Source organism: Chaetodon auriga, chromosome 11, assembly GCF_051107435.1.
Source record: "Chaetodon auriga isolate fChaAug3 chromosome 11, fChaAug3.hap1, whole genome shotgun sequence".
Classification (NCBI taxonomy): Eukaryota; Metazoa; Chordata; class Actinopteri; order Chaetodontiformes; family Chaetodontidae; genus Chaetodon; species Chaetodon auriga.
Genome location: NC_135084.1, coordinates 15,929,785 through 15,955,356, shown reverse-complemented (window position 1 = coordinate 15,955,356; position 25,572 = coordinate 15,929,785). Strand labels below are relative to the sequence as shown.

General features: G+C 45.6%; 2 protein-coding genes across 22 annotated transcripts in view; both read right to left on the bottom strand.

Annotated features, from left to right (window-relative positions):
- The window catches only part of kcnma1a (potassium large conductance calcium-activated channel, subfamily M, alpha member 1a), a 131,880-nt gene extending 124,451 nt beyond the window's left edge, over positions 1-7,429 (bottom strand). For all 18 annotated transcript variants that reach the window (XM_076743852.1, XM_076743853.1, XM_076743854.1 and 15 more), the window contains exon 1: positions 6,108-7,429. In XM_076743852.1, coding sequence (XP_076599967.1) covers positions 6,108-6,398 — 291 coding nt within the window. In that variant the 5' untranslated portion in view covers positions 6,399-7,429. The remainder of the gene's footprint in view (positions 1-6,107) is intronic.
- Positions 7,430-11,139: 3,710 nt separating this feature from the next.
- The window catches only part of dlg5a (discs, large homolog 5a (Drosophila)), a 34,954-nt gene continuing 20,521 nt past the window's right edge, over positions 11,140-25,572 (bottom strand). For 2 of the 4 annotated variants that reach the window (XM_076743847.1, XM_076743848.1), the window contains exons 15-34: positions 24,625-24,717; positions 23,388-24,443; positions 22,711-22,831; positions 22,478-22,622; positions 22,022-22,155; positions 21,815-21,904; positions 20,989-21,157; positions 20,248-20,325; positions 19,045-19,207; positions 18,520-18,653; positions 17,592-17,756; positions 17,313-17,496; positions 16,461-16,609; positions 15,567-15,737; positions 14,991-15,181; positions 14,732-14,875; positions 14,468-14,595; positions 13,920-14,029; positions 13,360-13,469; positions 11,140-13,259 (exon numbers count right to left, since the gene is read on the bottom strand). In XM_076743847.1, coding sequence (XP_076599962.1) covers positions 13,156-13,259; positions 13,360-13,469; positions 13,920-14,029; positions 14,468-14,595; positions 14,732-14,875; positions 14,991-15,181; positions 15,567-15,737; positions 16,461-16,609; positions 17,313-17,496; positions 17,592-17,756; positions 18,520-18,653; positions 19,045-19,207; positions 20,248-20,325; positions 20,989-21,157; positions 21,815-21,904; positions 22,022-22,155; positions 22,478-22,622; positions 22,711-22,831; positions 23,388-24,443; positions 24,625-24,717 — 3,639 coding nt within the window. In that variant the 3' untranslated portion in view covers positions 11,140-13,155. The remainder of the gene's footprint in view (positions 13,260-13,359; positions 13,470-13,919; positions 14,030-14,467; positions 14,596-14,731; positions 14,876-14,990; positions 15,182-15,566; positions 15,738-16,460; positions 16,610-17,312; positions 17,497-17,591; positions 17,757-18,519; positions 18,654-19,044; positions 19,208-20,247; positions 20,326-20,988; positions 21,158-21,814; positions 21,905-22,021; positions 22,156-22,477; positions 22,623-22,710; positions 22,832-23,387; positions 24,444-24,624; positions 24,718-25,572) is intronic. The other 2 variants (XM_076743849.1, XM_076743851.1) reach the window with 2 other exon arrangements.

Below are 25,572 nucleotides of genomic sequence, written 5' to 3'. Positions count from 1 at the left end.
AAAACAAGCAATCTGCAGATGTCACCTTGTGCTCCGGAAACTGTTCAACAATTTTCTGACATTTTATAAGCTAAACAAATCAATCCAACAATCAACAGACTGAGGATAATGAAAATCATTAGTTGCAGGCCCACTCCTGACAGGAGAGGCTGGGGACTGGCATGCGTGCTGCGGTGGAAACTGGTCATGCTTTGCCCTGGGACAGCTGTGAGGCATGCTCACTCCCAGCAAGTGTCAACAACACATGACAAAACACATGCAAGTCAACCACTGGCCACAAGAACATAGTAGTCCGCCCACACACACATTCCAGAGATGACATAAAAAAAAAAACTGAAGAGGTGTACAAAAATGCATGCGCACGGCCAGTCTTCATCAAGCGCTCTGTGTGATCCGGCAGTACTCATGCACTCGTTTCATCAAGTCTCTGCTTTGCACATTTTATTTCTTCAATTAGCTCTGGATTTCAATAAGCTGGTGGGCGCGCTGGGCCAAGTTAGGTTGAGGTTAGTGAGAGCGACAGCTGATGTCAGGGTGTGTGCTCTATGCTGCTCTGGCGAAATGCAGCTGGTCCGTTGCCAAGCACAAAGGAATACACAGGCGCACAACAGTTCCTCTCTGCGGGCACCTCCGCAATCCATTCCACTTAAAAGGTGAGTGCACTGAAGAGTGTCCCAGCGTACCTCAGTCACAGATTTGGATTTTCCTTGTCACATAGCAGGACACAAATGTAGACACGTGCAAGCGCTGAGGTGGGTTTGATTAATTGCACTGCAGTGAAAGCCAACGTTTGGAGCATAAAAATCAATAACAATCTTCAATTATGGAAATGCAGCGTGATGATTTAAAATTCACAAGGTCTGCCACATCTCATTAGATGGCCCATCACAAGATGGATTTCTTCTTGCAGTTTGAAAAACAGATTGAGAGAAAACAGATTTACCCTCAGGGTTAAGGTTAGGGGTGCTAACACATTTGCTTTATCGTGAAGCCTCTAACTGCAGGCCGATAAGGGTCGAAGAAAATGGAGCCAAGGCACCAGATGTGTCCTCACCCCACCTCTTCACTACTCACATCAGAGGAGCAGAGTCTGGCCTTCAGTGAGGAGAACCAAGGCGCAGCACATCAAACTCTCATTAGATAAGATGAAACTTTAATGATCCCATGATCGCCATGGGGACACTGGGCTGGTGCGGCAGCGAGCAGACGTTAGAAACAACAGAGGCTAAGTACAAATTATTGAGGATCAGAGGGAGGATAGCAGTTTCAATATTAATACTGCTTAAATAGAAATGTAGGAGTCAAAGTGCTAAATGATATGCAGAAGAGGACGCATCAGCCAGCAAGACAAAATATGGAATATGTGAAAAATATGTAGAATATTCAGACCCAAAACCAAAGTGTGAATCAAGGGCAACACTGAGCAAAATTTGCACTCAGAGATGATGTGTAACAGTTGTGCCGAGGGCTGTACAAATGCAGAGAAAGTGTCTCAGTGTGAGCAAAAACTGCCCGTCCTCGAACAAATTAAAAAAGTGCAAATATGAAACAGTCAGATTGGATCTGAGTGTGTAATCTAAAAGCTAAATAAAACGTGTTTTATTGTCTGTCACAGAAAATGTTTGCGGATGGATGGAGTGTAAGTACAGAAAAGATATGTGCACTGATTCACATGCAGAGAACATAGAGGTGTAAGTCCAAAACAGCTCTGGTGCAACAAAATATCATCTAGATTAAGACTTAGAGACCAAGGAAATGTCAAAAGTAGACTGCACAGGTGGAGCAGGCACACTGCTCCATCACCTCTGTTGTTTAGCTGTATGGACAGAAACGGTTGTACAATCCTGAAGGCTGTTGGCTCTAAAAAGCACAGAAAACACTTCATGTTGCACCCCAGGGGGATGAGGGGGAGGCTGTTGTACTGAGGTGAGGTGGGAGGTGTATTTTGTATATATCTCACCAAAACACAGTGAAACAATGTGTAGTTTGGTGCTTGGACTGAAATACATGACAGTCCACTGTGACTTGGCTTGTGCAGCGGCTCTGTATTGACAGTTCAGGCCAGTTTGCAGCTGATGTGCAACCACTTCAGCTACTTCCAAGAGCGAACCATCTCGCTGCTGACTGCTTTGTGACAGGTGTCAGGGGCTTATTGCTCCACGATCAGCTCTTCGTCTTACTGATGCTGAGCTGCAGACTGTTGTCCTTTACAAGATGAGGCTGTCTTCTAAGCACCTGTAGAGGCTCTCTTGTGTAAAGTAACACAAACTCTGACAGCCATAGTGGAGGCCCTCGGCTCCTTGCAACAGTGGAAGTTAAGAGATCATAAATGATTTTGCCATTGATAAATCATATCAACATGAAAGTATCTCTTAGGTCTTAACTGGTCAGTCACATCATTTTGCACATTAGCTAATAGTGCATGATATAAGTTGTAGCAGTAGTTTGAATTAATCAAAATAATAATTAATTAATTAGATTTATTCCCCAGCCCTACAACGGATCATGTGAGGTACTTGTATTTCTTGAGAAAAGCCATATTTTCACATTTTCTCCAGAGGACAATGGCGCCATTCATGTTTGAATAGAGACTGGTGCCATAAAGCCTCCATACTCCTCTTCCCCACGCATCCCAAATAACAGAGGCGTCATATAAGAACTCCTGGAGGTGGCATGACGCAGAGTGGATAACTAGACTATTAGATAACCATACAGGAGTGAAGCAGCAAAGCACAGAAAATAGAACAAAAACTCTACAAACTCAGCAAGACTATAAGACCACAGGGAAGAGAATGCAGAGCAGGTGTATATGCTAACAAGCCTCGCAACATGGCAGTGGTTTCCTCCACTTCAGCATCACCGAGCGGTTGTGCTTATATTTCTGTCTGTCATACATATGCATTAGCATGGTCTTGAGTGAGTCTTTCCCTTAGCAGGAAACTCCTCATTTAGAATGTGTGAAGTCTGGAGCTGCACCAGGAAAAGGGAACGCAATAATAAAACTCAGCTCCAGGCAGCCCGAGAGCTGCTGTTTGCAGGGGGACTTAGGGCAAATCGAATTACAAATGTGGTTGATATGTGGTTTAAAAATGGCCGAAGCAGCCAGCAGATGAATGATGCCATAAATGTTGCCATTAGTAGAACAGTGTTAGAACAATCAATACGGGTTTGTTTTTTTATTTTACATTGTTTCTTTTAGTCCACCCGGGAGACAGCATCAGAGCTATAAAACATTGTTTCGTTGTCTGCAGTACAGTTGTAAGGTCTTGTTTTAGAAAGAAAGAAGCAAAAAGATAGAAAGTGATTATACCTGGTGCCTGGGACTTACTGGCTCTGCAGTAATAAGAACAGAGCAAAACAGGTCAACATCAGGCATCATCAGGTATTTCAACAGGCCTGAAATCAAAGACTCAAACAGACCGCACCTTTTCCTTTGCTTCTCTTTCCTGCCTCCAGCATGATCTCTACGACCCACAACCTCCCCATTACAATCATTACAGCGAAGGGGGCATTAGGACACAGCTGTGTGTCAATGGCAGAGCGCAAGAGGACGCTATGCAATGCAACACCCCCCCCCCTCTAAAACCCTTCGTCACCCTCGCACCCCATGTTTCCACTTCCTCCTGTGTCTCTCAGAGTTTCCACCTCTATATCCTTGCCTCTGATTCCAGGTTCCCAGTACTGACAGAGAAAGCCTTCCTAGCACCCCCGAAGCCAACTATGCATCCTGTTTCTGACACATGCCGACTTAGCCGGCCGCACTAGTCAGCTGAACACAGATCCAGTTTCCCCTTCTTAATACTCCTAACAAGCGTTTTCCCTCTGCAGCCAAGTGTCAAGCCTACCAAAGTCACCTAACGGGATGACTCTGCCCTCCACACACATACACACACACGCACACGCACGCATGCACGCACACACGCACGCACGCACGCACGCACACAGCAACACAACAACACAACAACACAACAACACAGAGAGGGAACACCAACAGAACCATGCTTCCTCTTCGCTGTTTCTCCTCATTTACAAGGGATGAGCTGCAACCAGATACCCACCAGCAGTCACAAGATGGATACCTCATTATATTTGCATGGTTTATTTTCATCGCTTTCCTAGCAAGACGATGAGAAGTATGAAGGATGACATACGGTTTGGTGCCATTTCTGATACTGGGATTCATGGGCAGAACAAAATGACAGGAGGCTGACAGCCAAGTAATAGCCTAAATAGCATACTGGGCAGAATTCTCTCTCAGTGGAAATGAGAGCTGCTTAGAGGGGACGGTGTTTTGCAAGCAGACTTGATAATTATCTGAATTCCAGACACCTGATTGCATTTTAAGTCTTATATCTTGCAAAAGTCTTTCAATATGACCAACGGCCTGGCTGGAGAGCTCAAAAGTAATGAAGAAAACCTTAACTTAAGATGATCGATGTAACTTCAGTCATCCTATCCAACATATCTGTTATGTTTTTTTGTGCATATGCAGTAGGTGAGAGTGGAGCTAGGAGATATGATTAAAATCGATATCAAAACATTACTCAGAATATTTTTTAAATGCCAATTTATATTGCATAAGTGTACGTAAAATTGTACTTGAAATAACAAACTGAGGTTCGGTGGAGTTCACTGTTACGCAAAACTCACCAACTAATTTCCATTTCTTATTATATTATTATACTTTTTAGCATCATTCATTTGGACTGCCAATTTTTGAAAACTTTAACATGATGTGATCATATCATCACAGAGGAGGCACAAAACAACAAGAGAACATACAATAAAGATGCACTAAAAACCAAACCAAGCGCCCCGTATTGCATTCTACAATCAGCGTGACAGACTAATGAACACTATTTCTGCTGTTATTGTCAGTTAAGCACGATGACTCTACGCCCTGTATCCCACCTGTCATAACACCAAACAGAAACGGGCAGAAAAAGGCCAAGGCCACCAAAAGGACGTGGCAGAAGAGCAGCAGGAGGGACACGGCTCATCCATTCGAATTGGACACAACCCAAACATATCAAGGACAAAGACGTTCACCTTCACTCTCTCTTATTTCCGTCCATCATTGTCACTAGATCTTCTTTTCAGCCCCTTGGCACATCACACTTAACACAGATTGCCACCTTCTCGATACTATTTGTATAAAATATCTAAATATTCCCTCATTCCGAGCAGGCCTTCCTAAATAAAACATGTTCGGCTATGTTGTGCAAACTCTGAGCAACGTTACCTTTTCACTGCCCCTCTCTTCAGCCAGGGGACCACTCACTATACACAAGTGTGTGAGTCATGTATGAAGCAGGCTTTCATACACATGTGAATCAGCCATGATTCACCCTTAATGCGGGCCACCCCAAGCAAAGCAATGGGCAGTCACCCTTTTTATCCTGTTTCTATATTAGTCCTGCGCACAGGTTAGCTTCACCGTTCCACAAAGACATTTAATGTGCAGCATAAACACGATGCAGCCACCACTGAGCGTAAACAGTGAGGAATCGAAAGCTGTGAGAGGAGGGGATGATGTTTCCAGGGACTTAATATTGCAGAGTTGTTGCACACAAAAGGGGGCGGCCTTGATGTCAGTGGGTCCGCATGAGAAGTCCCAGTGGACTTCATTAGGTGTCACTGGTGGAATGTGCAGGATCATACGTTTGGTTACATGGAATTAAGGCCGCCTGAAATGTTTACTTTCAGCCCACAAGTTTGGAGCTGATGTGGCATGAGGATGCTCTGCTGCATGTTAAAGCAAAGGAAAATGAAAGAATTGCTCTCCTCTCATCCCACCCATATCTGTCATGCAACACCACCCCCCCTTCATTCACGAGTGGGAGTTGGTAAACACAGCCAACCGATGATAACAATCATATTCAAGGGATGCATTCATTATAGAGGCACTGCAACTGCCATTTGTTATGTGGTTAGTGATGCAGATGATGCAGGTGATGAGGAAAAACAATGAGATTCGTGAAGGCCATTGCAGAACAAGTCAGGCCACTGTCACATAGAAAAATACATGAACATTTATGTGCGAGTGTGTGAGGTGTTTACAGATTTTTACAGCTCCAAACTGATTGTGGACACAGCAGCAGTCATACCTTGGCTTTGATGTTGCAATGGCAGCAAACAGTCCACAGATATTTGAGGGTCCTCCATAGCAGGATGATGAAGAGACCCCCAAAAAACGTCACCATGGAGGAGGCGAGGAATGCCCACCACATGCGCTGTCCATTATTGTCGCAGGGCACCTCAGACGAGAACGGGATGACAACGTCTTCCATCTTGGATATTAAGATTGAAGAGTCCGGATTTATATTATTATTGATATTGCTTGTCCTCATAGAGCTGTCGCTTCCATGGGGAACGGTGCCATCTGCCTCAGCTAGCATTTAGGAGCCTTGGAGAGCGTGTGCCAGCGTCCCCAGCCCCACTCACCAGCCATATTGCTTGGAAGAAAAAAAAAAAATCCCCCTCTTCGCTGTAGATTATGTTCACCCACCCGACGGAGTCTCTTTTTGTGTTTCTAGCAGCCTATGAATTGTTTATTCGTGACAGCGTGAGACACCGCACACGCGAACCTGACCAGAAAAGCGGGTCGGTGGCCCTTGGAGAGAGGCATTTAAAACCGCAATAATGACGAATGTTAGGCGCTTCTCAATCTGAGGGGTGTTCTGGCTCTTTCACGCCAAAAGCCATGGTAAGGACGGCGTCGTTTGCAGCCGTCGAGGCTGCCGATGAGAGCTCTGTTTCGGGTGGTGGTAAACACAGCGACAGGGAGAAATGTTACAGCCTGTCCTCGGCGAGGCGACCTCCCTCAGCCGTCTTCCATTCAGGGATCCCGTCGATTAGCAGGCGGCGAATCGATTTCACTTTCTTTAAGCGTCAGTCGACTGTGAACGGCTTGCAACAAAGCGAAAAAAAAAGAAAAATACACATAGAGATCTAATTTAATTGTACGGCTGGTTTAGGTGTCACCGCAGAGCCGACGACTACATGTTCTTGCGGGCGTTTTCGTTGTCAATTCTGCGTAAAAGGACGAGCGCTCGGGTGGATGTCACTGTCTCCATTCGGTCCCCTGCAGCCCTGGCACGGAGCGGCCAACTGAGAGCGCCTGTCAGATCCGCTCCAGATGAGAGCGGGGAGATTTACAGGTAGGAGGGCGGAGCGAAGCGCTAATAATAAAGATAGACAGAGGGCAGTAATACCGCCGCGACGATGTTTATTCCAAGTGCCGACCGGTCTCCGCTGCTGGGCTGTATAAAAGAGGTAGGCTACAATTGCGCCTTTGCGTCTCTAATGCGCGCCAATGACGCACGTCGCAAAGACGAAGAGGCTTTTTGAAAAGCAAGCATATCGATCGGTGATAAATTTAAAGGGTTATAGCATACTGTATAAACATCACAGTCCCCGTAGGATTGTTGTATTGATAGCAGAGGATGTGAAACGACAATAAAGTCAGGTTACTTGTCATTGGCTACTACGCTGTCAGGCCCTGTAGGATGTTCTTGTGCTGAATTTTCATTAAGGATAGTGCTCCCCCCCTTTCAGCCACTGAGGCCGTGGCTTTTCATCCATGCACGATAGACATCCCTGTTTTCATTTTGGAGAAATGAACTTGATTAAAAGTCCCGTGCGCGCGCACACACACGTACACGCACAGAGGGAATGTTATGAATGTCCTTCCAGGTCAATTACTGTTATATGCTTACACTTTTAGCCCACATATTAGGTCGAAAACAGGTGTGGATTGGTGATGACGGTGAGGCACGACTAGCAGTAGTTTATGAATGCCCCTCAAGTAGCCAGGCAGACCAAAGGATATGGGGAAACAGCTGGCTGGGGGCCCTGAATAACCACTGACCCCTGAGCGCCAGACTAGGCAGGTGCACACAGCCACCTGTGTCACAAGGCTCCAGACTTCTTGGAGGTTGTTTGCAATAAACCCTCAATAATGTCCTCCAAGTCCCTCTGAATGTTTCCAGTAAGTCAGATTGATAGTCCCTCTCACTTTTGCACTCAGTGTTATTTAAAGTAGATAGTAAGAAATGTCTGAGTCCATGTGCCATGAAGTGTGCAATTGTGACACTTGATCTCAAGCACATATCATCTGAAATGTAAACATGCCTAAATAAGGTGTGACAAAGATGTGTGATATATGTTCTATGATGCTAATTTACTGCCTGGGAAATATTCGTGCTTCTACAGAAATAGCTGCTGTAACAGAATCTTTTAACCTGGGAGGGGGGCAAAGCTGTAAAACACTGAAGACAAGGCAATATATAAATTATAGCAATTCAGAGTTATGAATGTCTATGCAAGCATTTTGGCTTCACATAAAATAGAGGCAGTGCAGGCCAACGCTGCTATCCACCACTGGTTGGTAAATTGAATGTGAGTCACAGAAGAAGAACAAACTCACAGGCAGCAGGTTTTAAGTGTTTGTGACATTCTCACTGATTTTTGCTCTCTAATTTTCTCCACATCATTTACACCAAATTTGCTTCAGGATGACCCCGCAGATAAACACCAAGATTAAAATCAGACAGGCAGAGCTGAGGTTAAAACACAGCTCAATGGCTATATGCATTGAAAGTTTGATTTATACCTCGTGGTGACACTGAACAGCATCTGACCAGCGTGCATTCAGGCACTGGCCGATCAGACTAACTGTCAGGATGGGCCTTGAGCAGCAGCCCTGAAGTTGTCCTCCTGCTGGTAAAATGGTGAACTGTCACATTAAAGGCAAATGATGCTGCTCTACATAGAGAATCCACTGTCTTTTTTTTTTTCTTTTTTAAATATTATATATTATAACATTTTAATAAAAAACCTTTGCTAGAACCGAAGTGATCCTGGAAAGGGGATAATAATGCCAACATTTCCAATGCCTTATAATGCTGAATATTTTGTTAACGCTCATTCTTACATTAAATAAGCAATGTTATCTGCAGGAAACAAATGAGGTGTAAATCACAAGTAGGTCCGATTGACAGAGGCTGTCTAATGAGAGCAATTATGGTTATTCATGTGAGTTCACACAGAATTACAGACATATCTGCTTAAAATTTATGCTGCATATTTGTATTTTCTGACAAATGGGAAATCATTCTTACTGCAGTACATGCTCGAGCTGCTTACAGCCGCAACAATAAGCTCCCTGAGAAGTCACAGAAAGTGAGAGCATCAGCAGCACATGCTTCATACATTATGTGTCACAGTAAATCTTATTGCTGGCCGCAGCGGGGGGGACTTGAATCGATCATCCCTCATGAAAGGCCAGCTGTTTGGGGTGTGGTTCCTGTGGGCCGGCAGAACTTTAGCCACAGGGTCTCGGTGCTGACAGATGAGGAGATTAACATGAGAGCAGTCAGGTGGTAATCCCGTAGGACGTTTGGAGACGCTAGATTTAACATGCTGGAGAGCCAGCAGAGGGCCGAACTGGACCAATTCATCCCAGAGAGATGGGGAGAGGCCACAGCTTGCCAGCGTGGACTACAAAGATCCTTCACTGTCAGAGTTAAGACTTCTCAAGTTCAGTTGAGCTGTCAGCAGCTGTCTTGAAACAGACACCCCAGCAGGAGGGCTGAGACCCAACCCCTTTCTAAAACAGGCAAGAGGGTAGTTGGAGGAGAATTGAGGCACGGAATAGCAGACATGCACCTCAGATGTAGTGTGAAGTAAGTAGTCACCGAAACCTTGAGCAACATTCTTTGAGGTGTAGTGATAATGGCTTTTTCAAACAATGAATGGTCTCACCAGTGTACAACTACAACGCCTGAGCTGCAGGCAGCTTGAGGCTTTGGACATAGTGGATGTTTTGGAGACACTGGGTGCTCTCTTGCCCCAATGAATCTGACAAGCAGCTGGAGGGCAGCCATTCACTGTGGCATCATTGGCCAGAGGACCATGTGACCCCAGAGGTCGGAGGAAACAACCTCGAGCTAGAGATGTCCAATCAACAAGCAGGATCTGGTACAGCTACAGGCTGTCCAATCGTATGGAAATCAGCTCATATGGAATATATACGATAAAGTTTCCCTTGGCATGTGTTTATATATACAGTAAGACACTGGAACAAGAAGGAAACTAAACTGCAGGAAAGCAAGGAAGCTGCTGGAAACAACATATGACAAGGAGTAGCACATTGACAAGTGCAGGCAATGAAGATCTGATGGAAAATGACAGCAAACAAAAGAAATACCAGCTTTATTTGTGAGGTGTGTACCCCTGAAAAATACACATAAAAAAAGAAATGTGGTGTAACATCATATCAAATGTTCAAAATCAAATAAGGCTGAAACTGCTATAATGAATTATATATATTGCTTTAGATGATAAATTGTTAATCCCTGGGTTTTTTTGTGCTGTCACTCCTGAACGTGTCTCAGAAGATGCTCCCCTCTGTCTCATCCAGGCTCCACTCTTCATAACTTAAGAGAGTATTTTTAAGTTTGTGTAAGAAATATGATACATTTCTTCCTACATTTATGACTTTGAGTTAAAGTGTGTCATTTTTATTGTTAATTCATCTTTAAAAAATGACTTATCTGTTTGATAAATATGGGTCCTGGTGTCCAATCAAGCCTCTCTTCTAGAAAGATTTTGAACTCAAAAAGACTACATGATTAAATGACGTTGCTTACATGACTCATACAACATGTCTGCTTTACATTTTCAAGATAATAAGAAAAATCCTTATTTTTCTGATAGAAGTAAGTGTGCTGGGCATGATGGACTCAAAGTGCTCGTGAGGACAGCACACATTGACCTCGCAGCATCAAACGTGATGTACGACTGTGGCGCTGCTGAACAACAGACGGAGCCACGTCGTGTTGATAAACCCGAGCGCCGCTGCCTCTTCAGTACTGAAGCAAGGCCACGTCTTTATCGCTCGCTCGGAGATCCTGGCAGATATTGTCACACCGCCTTATCTCAACTCAGAAACTGATGGCCATTTCATCTGCTACGGTCCCATTTGCTGCTGCTTTCAGCAAAATGGATTCACTTTCAACCTCATGCATCTCTGAAGGACAGCGTCACATTTCAGCGAGACCTTAAAAGAAAATTCTGTCATTTAAAGCAGAACCTAAATAAAAAGAGGAGACAGCATGAAGTCAGACTGAGTCCATGTTGTGATACAGAAAATGAGTTTTATTCTCATGTTAATGTCTCAACATACAAATCACATTCTTTTTAATAAAAGAAAAGTTCAATCAGTACCTGGCATCTACACCCTTTCTATAAATACAACCGTGTCACGTTGTATCCCGCGCTCGTCCTCTCTAACATATGCTATCTACTCATAAAAATAGTAACGTTACAGTTTGCTTCTGCTTACTCTTTTAGCCCAATAGTCAAACTTGTGGACCAATTTTCCTTTGAAAAACTGTGCAAGAATAGATCCCTTTTTAATAATTCAAATAAGAAGTGATCCTTTTTGTTCTAATTCAGAATTAAAGGCCATCAATGAAATGTAAGGAACTGATGTGAGAGATAAAAACATGAATTAGTTACAGTAGAAATTATAGTACCTATTCATAGTCTACTGGAAACCTAGGAACAGTTACATGTTTAAGGTTAACAGGTAAACAAGTGCAAAACAGAAATAAAAGGATAAAGTTGCCTTAGTGGATTTTGGCACGAGAAGATACAGGATATGGTTTTTTGAGGAGGGGCAGAATATTTTTGTCAATATTTTTTGCCTCCTGTATATATATATATATATAAAAAAAACAACAATTAAATAACAATGAAAAGTCACTAACATTTAAACAGATTAGAGGAAAATCCTTTAAGATATTACCCTGCAAATTTTGCTTCATAGTGTTTCTTTTAATGAGTACATCGATAAGTGACTGACAACCAACCACGAAAGACAAAAATAAACTCTTAAAAAAAACATGCTAATACCTGCTAAGACATGACTTGATCGCCAGACGTTCCTAGGCATATGACCTAGTGAAAATACATGTAATATATATTTATATATATTTGCTTCTTTTTTTTTCAGATGTATCTGCATACTGTATATGTTATACTCTATATTGTTGTTAAATATATGTTAAAGAGATAGAATGATAGTTACACAGTGGTCTGTCTAGCCCTGGAGTGCATTCTGAGGAGTTAACCCGTTGGCCGCCTCTTCGGCCTACCCTCAAAACCTCGCCATTGTCATGCGCTCTCCACAAAACTGGTCTCAAACCAGCCCCTAAAAATCATCTAGTCTGCGAACTTTCAAAAATCCTCTTAGCGTTCCAGCTAAGTGACCAGGGGCTGGTTTCAGATCAGGCTTCTTCTCCGAAGGCACTTCCGAAAGGCCCATTAACTGTCCACACACCCAGCTACTATAGAAACACAATGCATAGAGCAAACATCGATGTGTTTTGAGACGTCATGGCCGCTGCCGCCGCTGGCCAGCAGGTTCAGTAAGACCACAGCTACATACTTCAAGAGGTTTGATGCTTTTTGCACTTTAGTGATGAAACACCACGAGGAATGTGATGTCTGATCCTGGCATTCCATTTCTATAGCCTTGTAGTCGTGCTAACAAACAACCGTGATCCAACTCAACTGAAATTGTCACTACAAATGTGAACAACAGTCTCAAAGCTCTCTCTCTCACACATGCGCAAGCACACACACACACACACACGCTCACCCACCAAAAAAAACAAAAAAAAAAACACACACAATTAGTTGTCAGTCGTCGTCAAATGGGTGCATAATTGAAGGGAAACCACAAATGTCATTTGGTACACGGGTGGCTGAACTTCATTAGTGTTGAGGTTTGTGTACACGGGGAGAGGGACACGCATTCAAACAAATATTGAACACCAATAGTCAGACTCGTTCTCTGACTGTAAACGGACGCTCACAATGCAGCATTACAAATACACCAACCAGAGACCCTTAGGGAAGACTGAACTTTAACGTGGAGATCCAGTGCTACTAACCTGCTCCGGAGTACATCAGAAATAAAAGGAGGCTCTGATTACAAATCATAGCAAAAGACAAAATAAAAAAATATCAATAATTTACATAACTAGCTCACTGTAGTGTACCTATTGGTAGAGTGTGAAAGGGTTAATTAGTGTTTGGGGAACGGAGGTGGAGGCCGCAGCTTGCTGCAGTGGCAGCCGGTCTCCTCTAGGGGCAGCCGAGCGGAGTCCACAGGACTTTACTTTGTTCTTGATCAACTATAGTCATGATCTGAGTGCAAATGTAAGGGAGGGTGCCGCCTTGGACAATACCTGCGAAGAGAGGGAGACTCGTGAAAAACGTGTGTCACAGTGCAAAGAAATGGAAATCTGTACGCTCGGGTTTTTTTAGACGCTTTCGTCGCATACGGACCTGTGAAGAATTTGCTGTACTCTTGCTCTATCTTCTGTGCACTCTCATATTGCTCCTTGGAATGTTTCTGAGATACTTTGTCCCGCAGATAAACCGGATCTTTCTGCTCCCTGTGACACAAACGAGGACCGTCAGTCAGATCGCAGCGTTTGAAACCAACACCAGTGACCACTTATATCTTTCTCACATTTTGATTGGGTCTAATCAGGCATTCAATCAGCCAGAGAGGGGGATCTTTTCCGAAAGTGTGACAACAATGTCTGATTAATCCAGACAAACATTTATAAACATGCAGCACATACTAAGTGAAGAAGGGATACAGCTCTTAAACTGAAAAAGAAAGGAAAAAACAGGCTTGTTTCACCAGCTGTTTGGGATTATACAAGAGTTTAGGGTGGGGTCAGACACTCCAAAGTGTTCATAGTGGGATGGAGAGTGTGAAGGCTTATCCTGCTCCATCCATCCATGCATGCCACTGTACCAGGACAGTGTATGTGGTTCAAAGGACTGAAGTTAGATCTTTGCGTGTCCTAATTTGTGAAAGGAAAGGGGCTACTTACTTGATCTGCTTGGCGTTTTTGTAGCGGACAAAGACAACAATTGGATAAATGTGAACGCTGTGGAGCCTTTCGATGGCGTGCGGGGCAATGTCGAGCAAACAGTGACAGCCCTGCATCCAAAAAGAGAAGAAAATCATCACTCCATCAGACAGATTCAGTACCTCACTGCCATGTTCCTGAAAGTAACGAGACCTCTTCTGCCTCGTCCGCCACCTGACCTTGCTCCATCTAATTCTTCTTCTGTTAAATTTTATGGTGGTTGGAAACTATGTGTGTTGCATTATCACCATCTGCTGGACTGTCCCTTGTCCATGTATTCTGGTATTATCATGGCATGTGTGTAAAGGCATTTGAACAAAGTGAAAATCACTAGCGGTGCCTGAAAGGGTGTCCCACTGATGGTAACTATGTGTAAAAGGGGCTTAAGATTAAAGCGCTGCAAGAGTGATAGCTTATCTTGAATAAATACTTAAGATAAAAAGACAAATTGAAGCCACTTTATCTTCCCTGATGAACTCTGATGAGACAGGAGGGCGCTGACTAAATACCTTATCTGTTATTTCCTTTATAGAAGCTACAGTGGTCACATCAAAATGGCCACTCCTGCGCTTGTAATCGATGAAGAGGCAGTCTTTGACGCCCCGCTCGATGGCTTGCTGGGATGCCTTCATCACCTCTGCAGGAATGACAGAAAGAGTGAGCGTGAAGGAACGTGTGGTGTAAAGAAATCCACAAAGCACAATTATCAAACTATTAAGAACACAGCTGGACTATTTATTCCCCTGACAAACATCTGGATGAGGTGAACTCACCCAGTACACATCTGCAGAACTTCCCAGGAGACTCTTTGACCAGCATCTCCTTGACGGGGTCTGTGAGCGGCCCGAGGATGAGTACCGGCCTGGGAGAGGTGCACTCCACCTTCTGGACCCGCTGGTATGCCAGGCTCACACAGTCTGACGCAAAGAGCACAGAGATTAACCAGTTATGCTTTTCATCAGACATTTTCATGACACCGTTTGGATGTTTGAACCATTTTTCTATCCAAAACATGGAAATCTTTCTTCTCACCATCAAGGAAGGGGATGGAGTCTGTGCTGATGGCGTCCAGAGCCACCATCTCTTTGCTGTCTTTGGAGCTGCTGCGCTTGTGTTTCTGTTTCCTCCTGAAGAAGGATCTGCGGGCCGCTGCAGAGAGGGTCTTACTGGAGTCTTCCTTCATTTCGGTCACGCTGTGTCTGCGGTAAAACTCTTGGTCCATCCTATAAGACACACACATAGCATATCATCTTTCAGACTAGCGGAAAGAAAACATCTAAAAAACACATTACGTGTTTACTTTAGTTCAGATTTCTGTTCTGAACATTTATGCAAATTAGCACATATTTACTAGATAGTGTTTCCTTTAGATAAACACACAAAAAAGACATTTTGTTTAGTGCCATTAATGCATGTCTGCAGAGACAGACAATAACAGGACATCAGGACCTTGCATTAAGTGCAAAAGGACAGTTCACATTACATGTGACAGCTACATTGTAGCAGTATGGCATAGACTGTTGTCACAGCTGTTACAAATTGTCCACTAGCTCAGAAATGTATGTGTGTGTGTGTGTGTGTGTGTGTGTCAGTGCATTCTCCACCCACATGTACTTGCTGGGGATCTGCCCCCTCTGGATCTGCTGCGCGTTCTCATCTAGCTGCCAGGCCATCCAGGTCCCAAAGCTGCCCTTTGGTAAAGACTCATCCACGTACAGGATGTCATCTTTCTTAAAACTGAGGTCTCCCTCGGCCTCCCCCACCCGATCGTAAAGTGCTCTGGTGGGAGAGAGAGACAAAGATAGATGGGGAGTTATGAGGAGCCGGGCATGTCGAGGGAGCATGAGGTTGATAAAGTGAGAGAGGAGGTGAGGTGTCAGACAAGAAAGGTGTGAAGGGAACAAGATAAAGGATCAGGCAGATAGAAGGTGGGTAAGAATGGAAATATAGAGAAATCTATTGACAGAACAGGTCTTGCTCGCCTCCTGTTGGAGCCTCATAAGTCACCGCCGAGCAGCCTATCTGTGACAGCCAGCCAGGCTGAGTGTATTTACTGCGGGTGACATCACAAGCCCACTTGCCTATATGACAAGTGACTGCGGCAGCTGCGGCAACACGCCCCGACAGAGTCCCAACAATAAAACGTGACTATTTTAGAGCTTCACTTTCCATCCATATACAATGTATCTCTAATGGCCTGGAAAACACCGAGCGCTAAAACGGACACGGCGTTGGGTCCGCTGTGTAGCGAGCGGGGAGATTAGATAACCTAAATTCGTGGTGTGATTAGCATCGCCGCAGTCACACAGTGGATCTGGGACATAATTGGTTTGATGAGAATGATTTCGGCTTGTCAGAGGGGCGCTCTAGTGGTGGTTCTATATATAGCAGCGTAGACAGAGACGAGGCTGCTTGGGGGAAATCAGTGTGGTCCTTTTACAGAGCTGTAACACATTAACGGCCAACAATATGATCTGGGTGCATGTGTGTGTATGCATGTACCTAATATAAAAGCCATCCCCTGGGACGTCTTTGATCGCGCTGAAGTCATCTGGCCGGTGCTGCACCTTGAACGTGACCGTCTCCGCAGGCTTCAGCATCTCGACGTACACCTCTTCTGCCGTCTTATTCTTCATATTCACCGAGTTGTACTGAAAGACAAAGGGGGGGGGGGGATACAGACGGCGAGTGAACTTCACATCATGGAAAAATAAGACAAACTAGAGAAATGAAGGTTCTGCTCGGCTACATTTCCTCCAAGCTTTCAGCTGTATTAAAGTGTCGCAGTATTGATTTGTGCCATATTTGTGGGGAAGAAAACAAACAGGATGGCAGATTGAAGGACAGACTGACGCTGCGCAGCCTGATGACAAAGCTGCGTGGCAATTCAGATAGCAGGCCCTTTGTGTCGGAGGGCTAAGTGGGAGCATGCCAGGAATTGTCTATTATGAGTTTGCGATGCTCTGGATGGATCAGCGACGTGGAGTGTGAGCGAACGCAGACGATCAATGAGGAGGAATGACAGGCAGGAAAGAAATGCCAGCGCCCTCGGGCAGAGTGTGCCGTGACAACAGCGCACAGAGCTTTGCAACGTCTTATAACGAGTTTAGCTTTGAGATCGCTTATTAAAAAAGTGATATTGATTACACGTACAACCCTTTACCATCATATAAAAATCAACAGCTATTGCATTTGTTAAACCGAATAAAACTCCCACTTAAGAAGATCCATCTCTGCAGTTATCTGACTGGACATTTACTCAAGAACTGTGAATATGACAAACAAAAAACAGCATTTCTTTGTGTTGTGAATGTTTGTGAAATTAAGCAACAGGTTATGTGTGTGAGTCCACACCTCCAGAATGAGGTCCCCAGGAAGCAGCCCATCGGGGCCCCTGGCAGGACTGTCCTCATCCAGGCTCTCTATGTAGACGCCTCGGAGGTTCCCTCCGCAGAGCGTGACTCCCACCTCCACCCCAGGCCTGCGTACCGTCACAAGCCGCGGCTCACCCGCCTTCCTGCTGCCCTCAGACGGCATTCTAGAGGACAAGTGGTCAATTAGAGAGTTACTGAAGTGTACTGTTATGGTGGGGGTCTTTATCTCCCTTTCGTTAATGTTGGTGTCGAGGTTTACCTGATGAAATTGCGGGGGCTGGTTGTGGGTGTGGTCTGCTTGGAGGAGGGAGTGAGCGTGCCCTCATCCTGTTCGCTGAGCGTATCAATGGCGGAGTGATTGTCGGGGGTGGCGGCTCCACTCCCCTGGGGAGTCGACTGAGTGCTGACTGGCTCCAGGCGGGAGCTGCACCAGTAAAAAAATAGGAAAGATGTGCATCCATCAATAAAATGACATTACCTCAGAGTTTAGTGCACATCACAGAAGACAAATTACTTGAAAGACTTCCTGTTTTCGTCTCAGCATGTCAGACAGCTCTATCATTCATACCTTTTCCAAAAATAGCTAAACTCGCAAGTTATGCAAGTTTTCACATTTGCTCCCCTGTTCTGTGCTTTATCAGAGCTGTGTGGAGTCTGTCTGTGTGTCTGTGTTTTTGCCACAATAATTAATTAACTAAGATTCAGGGGATTATTGCCAAACGATCTTATTTGTTTCAATTAAAAATATCAGCCAATGTAAGCTGAATTTTTTAACTCTCAGTATCTGTATCTAAATTCTAGCATCAGTTGGACTCATGCATATTGTGAATAATTAAAGATGAACAGCTATACATTTAACTACATCTTTATTCTTTGCGCCTGGGTGAGTGCAAAGAGTTTAGTGCTGTTTCAGAGATTCCTTTATGTTCATTCAGCTAAAAAGAAAAAAAGTGAAAACACAATGGAAGTGTATCATCTGGCATCAGCGCTTAAAAAAGCTCAACTCACCTCCTGAAACATATGCATTTAGAGAACAACTGGCCATGTAAAAGAATATAAATACCCATGTCATTCTTAAAGTAAAACACTAAGTGGGACTGATTCAGGAATCAGCCAAGCAGCACACCTGGGAAAGCAACCCCAGCCCACACTGGAACATCCACACTCTACGAGAGACATCATGTTACCTGGAGCGAGAGTGGTTGCCCAGCTGGTACATGTGTGGGTTGTACTGGGCCATAATGGTGATGGTGTCACACTGCTGGCCGATGATGAGACGAGCCTGCTGCTCTGTGGCGTTCCGCAAGTTGATGCCATTATACTAAGAGAGGGAGAAAAGTGTGATCAGGGATAGACGGGGGACAAAAAAAGATGTCTTACTTAAAAAAGATATGTTTAGAAATTAATTTGTTCTACACATTGTTCTAGAGCAGGCCACTAGCCAGATGTGGGGGCAGACATTAGCCATCGTAAAGGGTCCACAACCTCATATGATTAAATATAAAATGGGAAAATGTATTAATATGCTGGGAACTGTGACCACACTGAATAAACCTATGGGAAGCAGCAAAATGAAGCCACCATGTATTACTAGCATCAGTATTTATTAAACTGCTCCTGTGTCGCTCTGCTTCATGACTCCACTGAAAATGCAGTCTTATTCATGGCGCTTAAAGCGATAACCTTCGCGACATCCAGTAGGTTGTTCACACCTCCAGTAATTGGTCTCCATACTCCAGTCCTGCCTGGTGGGCGATGCTACCTCCAGTAACTTTCGAGACAAAGATCCCTCCGTTCTCCCCGCTGACGATGGAGATGCCCAGAGGCTCCGCACCTTTGTGCACGATGACATTGCGGGGTTCCTCCAAGTATGGCCTGGTGGGAAGGAGGAATGTGCATAAATGAACAGCATCCCAGAGAGGCAGCTGCCGGATACCACGCAGGAGCAAGCTGAGAGGGTGAGGTGATGGACTGACCAACTTATTTACAGCTCTGGAGAGTTTCTTGCTACCCAGGCTTTTGATCCAGTTAGACAAAATTCTGTCATTGGACATGTCTTGTCCAAATTACAAACATTATCAATAGAAAGACGAAGTTGTGTTTCATGTTAAAGCCTGAGCTTAGATCCCCCCCCCCCCAGGCCTGTAAATCAATCATCTCTCCAGAGCGCCACTTTACGGCTGGCTTAACAGAAGAAACTGGGCAGGTTTAGAGTACAGGGACACTGTGTGCAACATCATAAAAGCACAAGCAAGTGAAATCCCTTCACATGGAGGAGATTTGCATGAGCTTTGTGTGTCTTCATAACAAGTTGTCTTTGGACATGGCATACAATTCTATGAAGGCAGATAAGAGGAATGGATTAGCAGCCAGAGAGGGGGGGTAAACAGAGTGGCAGTGTACAAACAAGACCATGACCCAGAAGCTGGAGGCTGAATAATAATACCATTGCATAACATACATACTGCACACTAAAGGGTGACTTGGCTTAAGGCCAAAATACACACATGCATATTGGCCATGTCATGTCATAGGGCATTGACGCTGCATGCAATATCTGAGATTCAAGTGGGTTTTCCGACATGGAGGGAGACAAGTGCAGACATATAAACACTGAACCACTGGAGTTCACCAAGTGTAGCTAATCACATCTTTTTTTTTTTTTTGGTTTCCAAAGGCACTAATACTGTGGCATGCAAATAACTAGCAGTCTGAAAATCAAACCACGCTCTTGTGGGGAGCGAAGATCATCACAAATTCTCCTTTTGCATTCCGTATAGTGCATGTAAACTGCACAAGACTATTCTGCTCCTCCGTGTTATCTACCCTACTGTACTGACAAATGTGAACGACGTGAACTTGGGGGAAGGGTGGGAGGCATTCCCTTGATTTCAGCACCGTGAGGGAGAACGAACCTGAGGCTCCTGAGAGAGGAGAACCTCGGCCTTGCAGCCAGAGGAATCCTTAGAAAAGATCGGTTACGGTAAAGAGATCTGGAAGCGAAAGGTTGCAGGGAGGCAGGAGGAAGATAGAGAGGAGAATGGAGGACAGATATCATACAGAGACAGCAACAGTGTACAAGACTGAGACGTGTCGGCGATACAAAATGGGACAGAAACGCTGGAGGAGAGAGCACAATTCCAACATACCGGCAGATCACTGTGTCTTTATGTAGGAACAACAGGAACAAGGAGCTTCCGTAAAATTATTAAAAAGACTTTCAATAGGATTTCAATCTGAATTTCACGAGCAAACGGCAGCTCTGACCGTCACAGACCTGTTGCCTGGCAATGCCTTTTGAGAGAGCATGGGAAAATCCCTGAGGGCAGACGTGGGCCACATCGTACCCACCTCTGAAGCGATCCTGACAATCACGCTCTCCATCATTCACCTTTGCAGAGTCGTTTTCTCAGTATCCCATCAGTCTGATCAACTAGACACCAACCGCATCTGATCAATACCCTGAGCAGGTCAGCTGTGACAGGCGGCTTCCAATTTCAATGTAAACGTTTGAAATACGAGATCAGGTATTACAGGAAAGCAATCTGTGACAGTCGGCAACATCACAATAGTGCAGACATGTCATCCAGCTGAGCGCGAACACTTAATATTCAGACTTTTGACTTTTAAAACGTTTAGCTGTGATGACCCGTTACCTGTCTTTCCTGCGCTCCCCTATCGGCACGGGGCTGACTGAGATCCGAGGTAAAGTGGAAATGGAGCCTTGCGATTGGCTGCTGGCAAACGAGGAGGTCTCCAGATTGAGTGGTGACTGTGGGGGTGTGATGAGACTGGGACTGCTACACTCAGAGTGCGAGAGGGAGCCTGGATGAAGGGGAAGAGGAGCAGAGAGGGACAGAATAAGGGCACGTGAAGTTCAAGATGACGCTTACATCTCACACATTCACACCCTTCTGTGATACACGGAACTTTTATCTAGGGCAGTAAACACCTCATCTCACTTGCCCCACATCCACAAATATCCTCAGCAGTTCGTTGCTTTGGGTGGGAAGCTGAGTTTCATTAAAGAATCTTGGAAAGACGCTTAATGTAAAAAAAAATAAGGCTGTAACCTCTCGAGGAGGAGGTTCGTGTAATCACCTGGACAGACGATTTCATTTTCTGCCTGAACACAAACCACTCAGGATGCACATTGATACGATGTGCAGAGGAGATTAAAGTGTCACAATTTGGTGTGACACCAAAGACTAAAGAGAGCGAAAGGTTCAAACTGGCTAATTTGAGTGAGATTTCCAAACCTGAGAATGAAATCTATGGTGGCTCCTGTTTTCCTTCTGCCTGTCCTGTAAAGCCTCAGTTTAAAACTTTGATCTTACAACACAGTGAGCCTGGCAAAGTTCAACCAGCCCTGGGGATTAGGAAACAACTTAAAAATTATGGCAAGACCTATAGCTGCGGCTTCGCAGTTTGATCCAAGGGGCTTTTGAGTTTTAATATCTGTGCGGTGAGCAGGAGCAGTACCTCTGTCTGACCCCAGCATGGAGCGGGGGTAGCGGGGAGTGGAAGGGATTTTGATCCTCTCGGTGCGGTACTGGACATTATTGGAAGAACCTGGCAGAGGGATGAGATGGTACATGAATGAACGCTGTGACATAATATCCGAAAAGAGGAAGGGACATGGAGGCGGTGACCTTTATGTGTGTGTGCGTGCGTGCGTGCCAGACTGACCGAGCCGTGCGCTGGAGGGCAGTGAGTTTGTACCGTGTGAGGCTCTGCTGCTGCGTGACGACGAGGATTCGGAGTAGTCGCTCGTGCGCTTCTGCTGGCTCAGGTCCAGGCTCAGACGACCCTGGTGTTGTGGGCTGCAAAGCCAAAAAATACATACCTTAGGAAACATTCTGCATATAGTGCTTACACAACTGCTTGAACATGCAAGACATTTCACAGTGCAGAGTTGATTAAACTGATGGGCTCAGCTTAATCACAACTGCGCAATACTGAGGCAAAGCAACAGTAGGAAATCATTTTCATCCAAATTCCAAATCTAATTATGCAATTTTGCCTTTGGGAAACAGGCCAATTAAAAAACATTAGACATCATAATAGGCCCCCGTCAGAAACAGAGACAATTAAGGAACGTTTAAGCATAAACCGGTCGAGGACACGGCGTGTGAAGGAGGTAACCTGGTGTGGGTGTGCTGGTGACATATCTGGGAGGCGACGGATGGACAGTTGCTGGTATGAACGCGGTGACTGCGCACGGTGTACACTGGATTCCTCATGACGGCCGTCACAGCAGGGCAAGGAGCCAGACCCCGGTGGGCTGAATCTGACAGGGCACAGACCGTGTTAGGGAGGGGAGAGTCTATGATTATTGTGCAAGTACGTGTGTTTATGCAAACATCTGAGAAACTCACTTGGAGGTAGGGTGCCATTGTACACTGTGGGCACGAAGCCGACGCTGTGCCTATGGGAGCGGCTCGGGGAGGAGCGCAGCATGTCTCTGGGCTCCGGTGAGTGCTCGTCGTTAGAGTAGCTCTGTAATGAATAACGGAAACGGTTACCATTTTCCCCCGCAGGGGAACGAAACACCATTAGGTCTTGGGAGAAATCCTCTACCCTTTGCTGGAGACAAGTACCACATGAGAAAAATGACAGAACGAACATCCCACAACAGTAAAATGAACATTTATCCCCCTCCCTGCCCCCCTCCCGTGTGCTTCAGGGGCCTGAGGAGGTAGCCAGGCATGGTTGTCTGAGCCCCAGGCACTGACTCAGCTCCTGAGTTGGGTGGCTGTACCAGTGCAGAAGCATCAATCACTCCGACACGCTGGCTAAGAGGCAAGTCCCAGAGGCATAACTCTGACAGGGCTGTAAATTCTATTACAAAATGGATGCTTTGGCCCACTGGGATGATTTAAAACGTTGGTCCCGTTTTGAATTCAAACTCAAATGCATCGCGTTCTCATCTCTTTATTAAAGAAGCCTCTAATGAAGCTGCCTTGAACTGGTGCAGGGAGGAAGGGAACACTTCAGAGAAGGAACAGCACCACACAGGCTATAGATCCATTTTGGGTGCCTTAAATGAACTCACTTGGAAAGTGGGGAGCGTGATGGTCTGCGGCGTCATCCTACGTCGAAGGGCGGGGGCAGATTTAGGACGCGGCCTCTTCACCTCCGGCTCCTCCCCTCTGGTTCGGCCGATGTCCTCGTCACACGACTTCCTCGAGGTCAGGACCTTGCCGTCCAGGAAATAGTGGTTTCCGTTCCTGTCCCTCTCTCGCTCGCTCCTCTCCCTGCTCTCCCCTGCTGCCATGGAGATGGCCGCCTCTCCCTTGCCGTCTGAGGTGATCGTGCAGTCGGACGCGGAGCTGCTTTGATGTTTGTGTTTGAACTTAAAGGAATCACTGCGAGTGGGTGGGGTTGGAGGGGTAGGGGTCGGGGTGGATGAGGAGGAGAGGGACTCGGCCTTTGAAGGCTGTGGGGAGTGGGAAGCGGAAGCGGAAGCGGCGGCTACTGCTGCAATCTGATTGGCCGCCATGTACTCCATCTTAGAGGAGGGCGTTTCCGGGCGTTTGAAAGTGTCTGGGTCGAAGATGGATTTCCTCTGCTTGGGCGATTTGTAGATGGAGAGCTGGGCTGCCGCTGTGACCGGACTGGTGTTATCCGGCGCAACAGACATACCTCCCACCATCATCTTGGGCCACGTGCCCCCACTGTGCTTCTTCTCCAGGGTTGTCTCCATTGTGATGCAGTCTGAGGCAGAGACAGGGTCAAAGGGCAAGGAGGAAGGCCCCTTTGTGTAGGGACAGCACTCTTGGAAAGCACTGGGCCCATAGCGGCCGGTGCCCAAGTCAGAGGCCGGCCGCAGGCTTGTGGCGTGGAGGGAACCTGTGGAAAACGGCTTGCTGATGTCGCCGTACACCTCATCAGATTCACCTCTGACCTTCCTCCTCTCCCCAGAGATGCTACTTGTGCTGGTGCTTCCAACGTCGGGGCAGAAGATGTCAGTCTGCGTCGAGCTGTTGTGTTTGAGGTTGCGGCTGTTCCGCGAGTGAATCTCGGACAGGTGAATGCGCCCGTTGGACTTCTCCGATGACTCGCGCAGGCTCTCAAAGATGTTCTGGCCTGATGTGCTGTGAGGGAAGAACTGTGGGGAGACGGCAGACGAAGGAATCAGCCACACAAAACGTTAAATAGTTCTCACAAACCACAGGGCTGAAGTTAAAACTGCTATGTAGGGCATGTAAAAGTAGAGAGAAAGCTCATGAAGATTTCTGGCATAGGTGAAGTAATAAAAGAGATCAGGATGGGAGATGAGTGTGGCCCACCTTCATGAGAGAGAGGCTGAGAGAGTCCCTGCAGCTCCTCAACAGAGCCTCACACTCTGTCACAGATTTGTTATCCAGAGCGATGCCATTTATCTGGGGAGTAGAGAAAGACATTGGAAATAAGGACAGGTCCTTCAGCACTAAAGCAACGCAAGTTCGTCTTTTGGATACTCCTCTGAGGCGTGTGTGTACGTCTCGGATGGCAGTTTTATTAAAATAGATGTCCATCTACAAACATACATATAAGTGACATATCAACCGAAATGAGAGTGCCCGAGGCCTGAGATGTGGCTCACTCTGCTGCGGTGTGGAAACCACAAGAAATCTAGGCCAGCACATTTCAGCCCCAAGAACCCTCACGCTGCAATCCGCACATTTCCATCACAATGGGCTCCACTAATATATTATGGCTGAGGTTTATCATAAAATGACTTGAGGAAAGGAAACTTCGTGCTTTAACCTAGAACAAGTCTGATACGTTTTATCGAGCATCTCTGAACTCACCTCTGAGCCACGGAGTTCAGCTAGCGACATTCAATTGCATCCCATGCATATTTCATTGCAGATTCGGCACTCTGGACTCTTTTTTTTTTGCAAACAGAATTAAGCATTTAATAAGTGACATACAACCTGATACACCAACGTGATTAACGTCCACAAGGGCATGATAAAATACGATACTCTCCCACGATTAAGATCTCTTAACACATCATCTGTACTTAACCGTTGCTAATTGTGGTTGCAGCTGAGCTATCATCTGGCATATCAGTTCCCTGGCTACATGGAGGAGACTGCTATGCTGTTAAATGGTGAGCAGAGGGCTCTAAGTGCTCTGGGATTTAAAAAGGTAATGCACAGGTTTCATGCTTCATTTTAAACTGACGGGGGAGTTAAGGTTTCCACGGCTACTGGCAGATCAGCAGAAGACACAAGGTCACTTTTTCAAAA